Below are 11,889 nucleotides of genomic sequence, written 5' to 3'. Positions count from 1 at the left end.
ATCACATGTTTTCACTCATAAGCAGACCTTGAACAATTATCATAATACTATAAGAAAAGGATTAGCAGTAGTGGGAAAGTGCCAGGGGTGAGGGGAGGATTGATAGTAGTGGAAATCTGCCGGGGGGGGGAGCACACTTTGTCAAGTGTACCTTCATAAAGAACATTTGTATACCTAACCCTGAACTGTACCCCACATCTTTAAAATTTTTTAAAAAATTAAATAAATAAATAAAAAGTAAAGTAGTGGTCTTCAAATATTCTTGGTCTTAGGGATTCTTTCATTTTTAAAAAGTTATTGCAGTCCCAAAAAACTTTTGCTTATGTAAGTTATATCTATCACTACTAAAATTAAAATGGAAAATTTTTTAAATTTTAATTCATTTGAAAATAAAAATAATAAATCCACTACATGTTAACATTAATAATATAGTTATGTAAAATAAAGATATTTTCCAAAACAGAATTTAAGTAAAAGAATGTCACTGTTTTACATTTTTTGCAAATGTCTTTAATGTTTGACTTCAAAAATAAACTACATTCTCATTAATGCTTCTGTATTCAATCCTTTGTAGTATTCATTATGATCTATAACCTTTTGAAAACTCTAGTGTACAGCTATGAAAGAATGAGTGTAAAGGGGCAAATAATATCTTAGTATTGTTATGAAAATAGATTTGATTTTATAGACCCTACAAAAAAGGTCTCAGATACCCCCAGGGCACCCAAATCACACTTTGAAAATTGCTGTTCTCAAAAATCCTTTAGAAGCTATGCAACTGCAGTGATCCTGCCAGGCTTTAACTCTGTCCCTTGGAACAAGGCTTTATCATCTTAGGGATTGATCAAATACATGCACATCAGCTTTCTCTGAGTGCATAACTGTATTACTCAGGACTCTCCAGAGAAACAGAACCAATAGAATAGTATAAATATATGAGGAGAGTTATAGGACTTGCCTTATGTGATTAAGGAGACTGAGAAGTCCCACCATATGCCATTGGCAATCTGAAGAACCAGGAAACCTGGTGTTATAATTCAGTCTGCATTTGAAGGCCCAAGAACCGGGATGTCCAATGTCCTCGGGCCGGATAAGATGGATCTCCTGGCTGAAAGAGGTGTGTGTGTGTGTGTGTGTGAGAGAGAGAGAGAGAGAGAAAGAGAGAGAGAGAGAGAGAGAGATTCACCCTTCCTTCACCTTTTCATTTTAAATCAGGCCCTCAACAGATTGGGTGATGCCCATCCACATTGGTGAGGGCAGATCTTTTTTACTCAGTCTACTGACTCAAATGCTTATCTCTTCCAGAAACATCCTCACAGACACATTCAGAAATAATGTTTTGCTAGCTATCTGTGTATCCCTTAGCTCAGTCAAGTTGATAAATAAAATTAGCCATCACAACAATTTTACAAATCAGAAGATTAAAACATGGAGAGGTGCCATCATTTGTTCATGGTTATCCAAGCAAGTCTGTGGCAAAGTTATTTCCTTATCTGAGTTTGAGGCTGCAGTGAGTGATAGAGCAAGATTCTGTCTCTTTAAAAAAAAAAGAAAAGAAAAGAAATTTAATTTCATTAATTTGGTAAGTTTTTTAAATTATATATGCTAGTAATTACACTGTCTGCAAGTTATAATAATTTTGTATCTTCCTAAGCAAAACATCTTATTTCTTCACCTCATTTCATTGCCTACAGCTAGCACAACTCATACAATCCTGAATAGTAATGATGACCCTTATCTTGTTATAGCTTTTTTAAGAGAGAGGAGTGATTCTGAAGTGTCAACGTTATGCACAATGCAATCAGATTAAGGATATTCCACTCTATTACTGGCTTTTTATCATTAATGACTGCTGAATTTTGCAGAAAGCTTTTTCTACAACTAAGGAAAAAATTTTTGTGCTGCACTTTTATGCACTTTTGTTCTGCAATATGCTAATGTGGCAATTTATCCTAAAACTTAGATTCCTTGGATAAATCTACTTCCAGCTTTTGCTGCAGAGAGTTCTGTTGTTTTTTGTTGCCTTCTCAGGCTCCAGCCTGAGCCAAGCCCCCTCCCTACTCACTCCCTGGAGTCACCCAGACCTGAAAGACTTCAGCTACTGTGGTCTCTCCAGCCTGGGAACACAGTCCCACAACCTTGGTAGTCTTTCGGTGCTTGATCCATCACCCCCCTGACTTCCCTTTTCCTGGAACTGCCTGAGCTACTCCTGTTGTGGCCCAGGATCCCACCTAAAGGGCTTTCATATTCTCCAAGTGCTAAAGCCACCACTGCCTTCCCTCAGAGCCACCCTAGCTGCTGCCGCTTGCCAAGGGACACAGCCTACAATCCCAAGGCTCCCCACTTCAGACTTCTACCTTGCTGCCACATGCACCTGAAGGTGATCCTGACCCATGCAGCTGGGCCACTGCAGTTTTTCAGTCCTAGCTCCTGCAGTTGTATGTGTGTAAGCAGCTGGCCCTGTCCCTTGGCTCCCATCCCCATGACATGTTTGCATATTCAGCTGGCCCCTGTAGCCGGCCCCTGTAGCTGCCATTGCATGTACATTCTCAGTACAGCACTCCAGATGCCCATACACATGCAGACAGTCTAATTCCTTGTGCCAGCCCATTTCTGCCTACAGAAAACACTCACATGTAAGAAACAAGCCCACACTGCCATATGTTCACCTATGGTCATCCCCAGTCCCTGCCTCTGATCCCAGCCATGCACAAGCTTGTAGCTGGCCTCTGCTGCCACAGACATACCTATAGCCAGCCTCTGCACCAAAGTGCTTGCATACTGCTGGCTCTGTATTCCCTCACCTCTGGCTCAGCTCCTAGCCACTGGTTATAGAGACACAGCTAGGACCCCAACAGCCCTCTTAGCCTCTGCAGACATTTTTTGCTACCAAAGACCATGCAGATGCCAACATCACAGAGCCCAGCTGCCTGAGCCAATGAGATTTAGCATTTCCCGGACCTGGAGCGACCACATCTGCCACACTTACTGCCTCATTCCACAAGACCTGGTGCAAAAGAACACTCCAGCAGGACTTTTTTCTTATTTCCCTGCAGATGAATGTCTTTCCTTGTGTAAGCCAGTCCATAAAGTCTGAACAAAGTTATTACTTTTTCAAATGCACAAATGCCTTCACAAGAATACAAGAATCATGAAAGAATCACAGAAGCTTGACATCACCAGAAGAACACAATAAACTTCCAGTAACCAAAACAAAGAATTGGAGATACACAAATTGCCTGACAAAGAATTAAAAAATAATTTTTCTAAAGAAGTTCAGCAAATTACAAGAGAATATAGACAAACATTGGTCTAACAAGTGTAAAATAGTTGACTTATTAAAATAGTTAACTTAAGCATTAGCAATGGTGACTTCAACCTGAACTCCCAGCTCAATACTGATGGAAGTAATCTGCTTGACAGTCTCGGAAGGACTATGCAAGTCAATGAGTTGGTTGTGAATTCTCATCTAGAAGCAATCCCATGTCTTACAACCTTCCCCACACAGAGTTTTTCTTATAGTGATTCTCAAAGTCTTGGTAGACATGTGAACCAGATCCTCTTCCTTTGTGCCTCTGATCACATCAGCACACACTTTTTCCAGAGATTTAATGTTGCAGCTGGTAAGGATGACCCTAATTCAGTGGATTGCCACCTCCAGCTCCACAGGTGTCTTGCCAGGGTCTTTAAAAGTCATGGCTGCCATGCAGTTTTCTGACCAACTCGTTCTTCAGTGAGAACAAAGAGTGAACAGCAGTGAGTCAGGAGCAGGAGCAGATGGACCACAGTTTCACAGCACTCACATCTGCCCAGATAAGCATTTTAATGAAATTATGAAAACAATTCAAGAATAAAACTAGAAGCTAAACAAAGAAACTGAAATCATTTTTTAAAAAACAGAAATTTTAGAGTTGGGAAATACATTAACAACCAAAAAATGCAATAGAGAATTTCAATAGCAGACTAGATCAAGTCAAAGAAAGAATAAGTGAGCTCAAAGAGCATTTGAAATTATCCAGTCAGAAGGGAAAAAAATAACTAAAAGGAATAAAATAAGCCTATGGAATCTATGGAACAACATCAAGAAAGTCAACCTTTGCATAATAGTGTTGCAAAAAGAGAAAGGAACAGAATGTTTACTTTTAAAAATTATAGCTGAACAATTCCCAATTCTAGGCAAAGATATAAATATCTGAGTATAAGAAGATCAGATTCAACCCAAAGAAGAGTTTGTCAAGACATATTATAATAAAACTATCAAAAATTAAAGACAAAGAAAGAATTCTGAGAGCAACAAGAGAAAAGAAGCATATCACATACAAGGGAATTCCAATACTGCTCACTATGACAATCTTGAGCAAAAAGAACAAAGCTGGAGGCATCATGCTACCCTGTTTCAAACTATATCACAAAGCTATAGTAATCAAAACAGCATGGTACTGCCATAAAAACAAACACATCGATCAATAACATAGAATAAAGAACCCAGAAAAGAATCCACACATTTATAGTCAACTGATTTTTTTATGAAGATGCCAAGAACACACAATGGGGAAAGGACAGGTCCTTCAATAAATGATGTTCATGAAACTGGATATCCACATGCAGAAAATGAAATTGGTCCCTTATCTCACACTATATACAAAAATCAACTCAAGGTGAAACCTAAGTGAAACCTGAGACTGTAAAACTACTAGAAGAAAACATATGGGAAAAGATCTATGACATTAACCTGGTGAATGATTTTTTTTTATCTGATCCCCAAAACATTGGCAACGAAAGCAAAAATAAACAAATGGGATTGCATCTGATTAAAAAGCTTCTGCACAGTAAAGAAAACAATGAATGAAGAGACAACCACAATTGGGGAAAAAACAATTGTGAACTCTATGCTCAAATAGGTTATATTATTAAAAATATATAAGGAACTTAAACAGCTCAGTGACAAGAAAACCACATGATTTTAAAATGGGCAAAGGACCTGAATAGACATTATTCAAAGGAAGATATACAAATGGCCAACAGGAATATGAAAAAAATGATCAACACCACTAATCATTAGGGAAATACAAATTGAATAAATCAGACACAGAAAAACAAGTACTGCATGATCTTACTTATATGTGGAATCTAAAACAGTTGAACTCCTAAAAGTAAAATAGAATAGTGGTTACCAGAAGCTGATGGTGGTGGGGAAAGAGAGATGTTAGTCGAAGGACACAAAGTTTTAGACAGAAAAAATAAATTTTGAGATCTGCTGCCCAGTATGGTGACTATAGTTTATAATAATGCACACAAAAAAAGTATGTGAGGCAATGGATGTGTCAATTCATGTATTTAATTATCCTACTCTGTATATATTTTTCAAAACATTGCATTGTACCCCATAAATATGTGTAATTACAATTTGCCAATTAAAAATAAAAAATAAATTTTTAAAAATGAGTGGCTGAAAAGAATAAGCAGAAATCAAATAACTATGTTAGAGAGCATTGCTAAACTCAAGAAAAGTTGTTAGTTTGAACTTTAAAAAGAAAAATAAAGAAGCCAGTTTCTTTCATTACTAGTTTGAGCTTTGCCCTACCCAGTTGTAAAAATCCCTCCCTTTCATAGAACAAATTTCCACAAATGCAGATTTCCTTTGACACATTCTATTTTATTCCATTAGATGATTTGCTCATTCCTGTACCAATATCACACTACATTAATTATTATATCATTAGCATGTCTTGATATCTGATATCACTAGCCTCCATTCTTGTACTTTTTAAAACTTCTATAAGCTCATCTTCAACTTTTATACTAAAACATTAACTGTGGAATCACTTTGTCAAGTTATTTTCAAAAATCTTTTGGGGGTTTTACTGCAGTTACATTGAACCTAAAATTATTTTAAAAAGATTGCCATCTTTACCTTATTAAATCTTCCCAAACATGAACATTATTTCTTTATTTATTGAGTTTGTATTTTATACCTTTGGTTAATTTTTTTTGAATCCGTGAAGGTCTGGCACAATTTGGGGGTTTATTTATACGCATTCTACAGGATTTGTTTGGTTATAGATGGTTATAGATGATTGGTTATAGATGATATATAGAAATGCTACAGAATGCTACAGAATTTTGTATAGGACTTACACTCAACAACTTTGACAAATCTTATTTTTATCAATGATATGGAGGTCTTAAAGCATTGGTAATTAGGAAGTTACACTGTCTGTAAATATGGTCATTTTATATCTTCCCCATCTTATATACCTTATTCCTATATTTCATCTTATTGCATAGTTTTGTGTACCATATACATTGTTCAAAAATACTGGTAATCCTTATTCTGTTTCTGATTTCAATGATAATTCCTCTGAAAATTAAAGTTAATGTAGACTTCATTACAGAGTTTCAGGTAGGTTTCCTTTTTTGGATGAATTTCTATCCTTAATTTTAATTTTAAAAAATTTATATCCACGTTGAACTCTATGAAAGCTTTAAAACCTGGATGAATTCTAATTTTTAATATTTATTTAAGCTCTCCACACCTATGTTTATAGAAGAAGACGTTGGCTCAGAGTTATCTTTTCTTCTACTATCTATATTTGGTTGTAGTATCAAATTTTTACTAAATGTATTGCATTAGTTATCAATTGTTGTGTGACAAATTGGCCTCAAATAGTTTGAGGTTCAGAAATCCAGAAGCTGCTTAGCTGAGTAGCTCTGGCTCAAGGTATTGCTATGACCAAATAAGCGAGAAGAAGTCACATCAGCAAGCTGAGTTTAATTAATTAGAGCTTTTTATTAATGCGGGGGTCAAGAGCAGGCAAATGCCAGAAAAACTTGCAGTATTGGCTACATAGCAACTTAGTGACCATAGCAACTATTAACTAACAACTTGGCAACCAAAATGGAAACTTTGTCAGGGAATTTTTATTAATTTTATGTCTCAGGTATAGCCGGAGCCCAGAAAGCCCCTGGAGTTCTGCCAGCAAGATATAGTTTAAGGCAACTAGTTAAATAGAGACAAGGTAGAAGAATTATTACACAATAATTCTTCTTGTGAGTTACCTTGGTTAGGTCACTAACAGAATATAAGAATAAAATATGAAAATGTAACAATGGGATTTTACAAAGCATAACGTTTGATTTCAGTTAACAAAGCATACAATTACATGGAACTTATGGCTAAGGAGTTTTGTAACAGTCAGCAGGAAATGGTCAGCACAACCTGCCCAAAGGGGACAAGCTGGGGGGTCTGTGGTCATGGGAATATTACCGTAATCACATGTAAGCATTGAGGAGTGATTCTTAGGTCAGGCAACCAACTAAGATGGAAGCTTTAAACAAAATGGAGTAAGCTGGTTGATACTATTATTTTGCTAGCAGTTTGATTTTATTAACTAATTTAGCTTATTTCAATATCTCTTGAGGCTATAATCAAGCTATCTGCTGGGATTGCAGTCATTGCACACGCTCACTCATGTTTGCTGGTGGGTCTCAAATTCCTCACAGGCTCTTGATCAGAGGTGTTAGCTCCTCTTCCTGTGACCACTTCACAGATGGCCTGAGTGTCTTCAGGACGTGAAAACAGAATGCTCCAGGGTAACTGAGCAAGGAGAGAGAGCACACCCCCAGAATGGAAGCTGCAAACTTTGTATTATCTGGTCTCATAAGAACATAACCATCTCCCACTTTTGCAATTATCTCATTGGTCACACAGACCAACCATGGAAAAATGCAGATGGGACTACACAAGAGTGTGAATACCAAGAGGCAGGGATTATTAGAGGTCAACTTGGAGGATGACTATCACATTCATAAAATAAATAAAATGACTTTCCCTCTTTTCCCTTTTCATTGAACCGTTGATTGAGTATGTCCAGTTACTGCTTTTGAAGCATTGGTTGAAAGAAGTCAGGGATATTTTCTTAGTTCAGTGACATTTTCCAGGAAAAGATTGAATTACATATTTTATCTTTTTAAAAATCTTATCTAATGGAGTCGTCTTGCCTCTAGAGTCTATAGAGCACAGCGCCAGGTCCTCTGCCTTATCCTCAGCTCTAGCAATCGAGTTTTCATTAATCTTCCTGTGTGGAGTCAAGAACGCAGCACCTCACGTAATATTTGCCAAAAGCATGTCTTAAACATGACCTATTACAGCAATACTCTTATCTTAAAATAGAAGAAATAATGTCTTGGGAAAGAGAGGAGATGAGAGAAACTCAAAATCGCTACAGTAAACAGCAGGTTGTCATCGTTTTTGGGGAACCTGCAGTGGCCCAGAATACTGTTATTTAGCACACACATAATGCAGCCCTCAAAGCTCCAAATGCTGTGAGAAACTGATTGTTATTGCCACTTCACAGATAAAGAAATTGAGCGTTAGGAGATAGAGTCACTTGTCCAAAGTCATAAAGCCAGTACTTTCAAAACCAGCCCAATTTTCCCACAGAACTGCCTGAGAAACTTACATTTGTCTTATTCAAATCTGTTTCTCAGGAAACTAATCATCAGGCCTCCCAGAAAGTAACAAGGAAAAACCCTTCCAGATCACCACATTCAGACAATGAGACACATCTGCTGCCTGTTGACCAACCCCTCCTTCTTGCCTTCCTTTCCCCTCCCTAATTCCTGTTTTATATAAACCCCTAAATAGTTGATGGGGGAGGGGGCGCAAGACAGAGTTGAGACTTGTTTCCCGTTTCTCAGGTGATGTCATCTACAAAAAAACAAAAACTGAAAAGAAAAACAACACCAACCTTTCTTTCCTGGCAATACCCATTATCTCAATGATAGACTTTCTGTGAGATAGGCAACTGGACCTAGGGCAAACCCCTGGCATTTGACACTTTCAGACTCATGATATAAATTCAAGTCTGCCCAGCCCCTAAGCCACTTCCTCCCATTCTATATCTGTAGGAGGGAGGTCTCATATTCAGACCTTCCCTCATAGCCACTCACACCTCCAATGAATCACAGAAACAAGATGTACAGAGAGTATGCTCATTTATTTATTCACTGAACAACTGACATCTCCTGAAATCCTGTGTGCTAAGCCCCTACCCAAAGGAGGATATTGGTGGTGGAACCAAATCCTCACCACTGAGTGCCCAGTGATCCAAGCCTGCGAGTGGAAAGGGAATTCCCAAACCACACAGACTAGGACTCCAGAGCTTCTTCCCAATGGTAGAAATCAGGCAGGCATCAGGCTGTGAGAAAAAAAAATCAGATATGAGCTTCAGTATAGGAACAGGCCAAAACATCTCCACTTTCTTACCCTCCAAGGACCTCTCTGAGAAAGGGAAAATAGCAAGGGGGTGATATCATTGAAAGAGTCTTGGTATCAGGAGACAAGTCTCCTGTAAAACTTTAAACTCAGGGCATTAAAATAGATTATCCTCAATCTTCACTGATCCTTTAGGCTTTAACCCCAGACAACATGATGGAACTAACCTGAATAATAAATACTTGGTGCACGTGGTGCTTTACAAAGCACTTTCAATTCTGTTATGTCCATTTTACAGATAGGGAAACTGAGGTAATCTTATGCAAATCCCTGCCCTGGAAACTGAGGAACATTGTTCCCGAAGGATAAGGGATTTAAGCAGAGCTTCTGCTTGGAATAGGGATCAGGAGTCCCTCTGCCCATATGCCTGGACCTCCACAGCATGAGGCTGAGAGGACGGGAGGGAGAGAGTTCAGTCGGCCCCAGACCCCAGCTTACCTTTCACAGGGGTAATGCAGACTTTCCCACACATGCCCATGCAGCATTTGAAGTTACCATCACACTGGCCATCCGACTCACAGTGATTGGGGGGATTAAGCATCATGCATTGGCCATAGACCTTCGGACACTTCCCAGGCTTCTTTTTCACTAGTGAGGGGAGGCCATGGTCAGAGGTCTTGTGCTTTAGATGCCACCCTCCTGCTTCTTGGACCAAGCCCCTGCTCCAGTCTAGGCAGGAGGATCATCTCCTACTCCATCGCCATCACCACCGCTCCTCCCTGAGGCATCTCCTGAAAGTAGCAGCTGGCTAGTAGTCCAACTGCCTGGCTATCTGAATACCCAGATGATTAATTGTAAGACCTGACAAGCTGGCTGTTTCACCAGCCAAGTGACTAACTTCCTGCCTAGAACAATGTGACTGACTGACAAGGAGACCTGGCAGGACTTATTGCCCAGTCCTGTCCCTCTGGATGCTCATTCCTCTCACTCTCAGACTTACTCCTATCCACCCAGCTTCCCAACCTCCTTACCTGGCTTTGAGATGTTAACAGGATCCAGGCATTTTAAGCCACATGAATCAGGACAACATCTCTTCTTCTCTGGACACTGCCAGTCACTCCGGCACTCTGGTGACTCAAATCTCAAGCAGTTGGCAGGTTGTTTAGAAGGGCAGGCTCCAGCTTTCAAAGCTTTTGAAGAGAAGGTCAAAAGGTCAGGAGGGAGCTAAGGGTTGAATAGCCATCATGACTCCTGAACAAAGCACCACTTTCCAGGAAGAAAGATCCTCACCCCAGTGGCCATCCACAAAATCGAAAGGGACATGCCTGTCTGACCTCCAGGAAGAGTGACAGGCTTGATTAACCTGCACATAGACAGTAGAAGTTTCAGACCCAGGAAAATGACAGGGAGCTTCTGGTCAAGGTCTCCCACCCCAGAGAAAAACAGGGCTACACAAAGACAGACAGAGAGCCTGGGAGTGATGAAGATTGAGAGAGATAAACACAGATAAATAGAGCCAATATGAGAGATGTTGAGAACTAAAGCCAAAGGTAGAAACACAGAGATTAAAGAGCAGAACAGAGAAACACAAAGAAGAACCAGAGAGAGTTAGAGACCAATGACTGGACAGGGTTAGAGAGTAAAGAAGAAGCGAGGGGCGGGGAGAGAGAGAGAGGGAACATGGGCGCAGAGAGAGAGTGGGACCTGGGCTGACAGCATGGCTACATAACAGAAGCATTTTCAAGTGTTCAGAAGCCCTCACAGAGACCTTGCAGCTCAGCCAGTCATGTATTCCACCCTGAAACTAAGCTGAGAGGTCAGACCCTAGAAAAGAGGACATACTCCACCCTATAGCCAGGATTGGGCCAGAGTGACTCCAACTCACCATTTCTAGAACCTTCCACAGCACGAGGTGCCAAGGTTCCAAGGGCAAGAAGCACCACCAGGGGGAAGAGGCCACTGGACTTCATGGTGAAGGCAAGGAGGCTCTGACAGCCAATGCCAAATCTCACTATTTGTACTTCCACCAGTGGGTGTGGCCACACCAGAATTTTTTTGGCCCCTCCCAGCTGCTATTGCATAGGCAGGAAGCTTTGGCCAGGGACTAGAAATCCTGATGCCAGGGAAATAGTGGCTCTTTCCTGTTCCAGGCAAGACTATGAGGCCAACAAAGTACCTGAAAAGAAAGAGAAGAGTTGACCTGAAAGGTGTCACCTGGCTGATATGCCATCTCAATGTCCCTCTGAGTTCTGAACATTAGCCTTGTAGGTGGAGAGGAAAAGAAGGAGTTAATTGCAAAGATGCTACTGGACGTGGAGCTGAAACTAGTCACGGGGACTGCCAGCTGAGACTTTGTGCAACACATGCCTAATTCTTACATTCCCGGACTCTCAGGCATTGTGAAATTCTGCTGATTGCTCAATGATATTTTCTTCTCAAAAGTTCATATGGCATGTCACTCAAGCCACAAATATTTAGTTCCCTGAAATATCTGCACTGTTATATCCCCAATACCTATTCTGTGCCCGATTTTTCTAAACAAATGAAAGATACAGAAGGAAGAGCTCTGCCCTCAGCAAATGTCCTTGGAGCTCAGTTTTCCCAACTGTAAACGGATGATACTAACAAGTCAGCCCTCTCAGACGGTTGTGAGGTTAAGGGTATAAAAGGAC

General features: G+C 39.9%; 1 protein-coding gene and 1 pseudogene across 1 annotated transcript; both read right to left on the bottom strand.

Annotated features, from left to right (window-relative positions):
* Positions 1–3,352: 3,352 nt before the first annotated feature.
* LOC110595588 lies at positions 3,353–3,697 on the bottom strand (annotated as a pseudogene).
* A 5,283-nt stretch (positions 3,698–8,980) lies between these two features.
* On the bottom strand, positions 8,981–11,187 carry SLPI (secretory leukocyte peptidase inhibitor). Its single transcript, XM_008057513.1, has 4 exons — positions 11,103–11,187; positions 10,249–10,407; positions 9,716–9,865; positions 8,981–9,200 (listed from the first exon to the last, which is right to left on the bottom strand). The coding sequence occupies exons 1-4, from the start codon at positions 11,185–11,187 to the stop codon at positions 9,196–9,198; spliced, it is 399 nt and encodes a 132-aa protein (XP_008055704.1). The 3' UTR covers positions 8,981–9,195.
* Between the last annotated feature and the right edge of the window lie 702 nt (positions 11,188–11,889).

The sequence above is a fragment of the Carlito syrichta genome, unplaced genomic scaffold (genome assembly GCF_000164805.1).
Source record: "Carlito syrichta isolate Samal-C Ts95f unplaced genomic scaffold, Tarsius_syrichta-2.0.1 Scaffold303037, whole genome shotgun sequence".
Taxonomy (NCBI): Eukaryota; Metazoa; Chordata; class Mammalia; order Primates; family Tarsiidae; genus Carlito; species Carlito syrichta.
The sequence above is the reverse complement of the archived record's forward strand: the minus strand, read 5'-3'. Positions and strand labels throughout refer to the sequence as shown.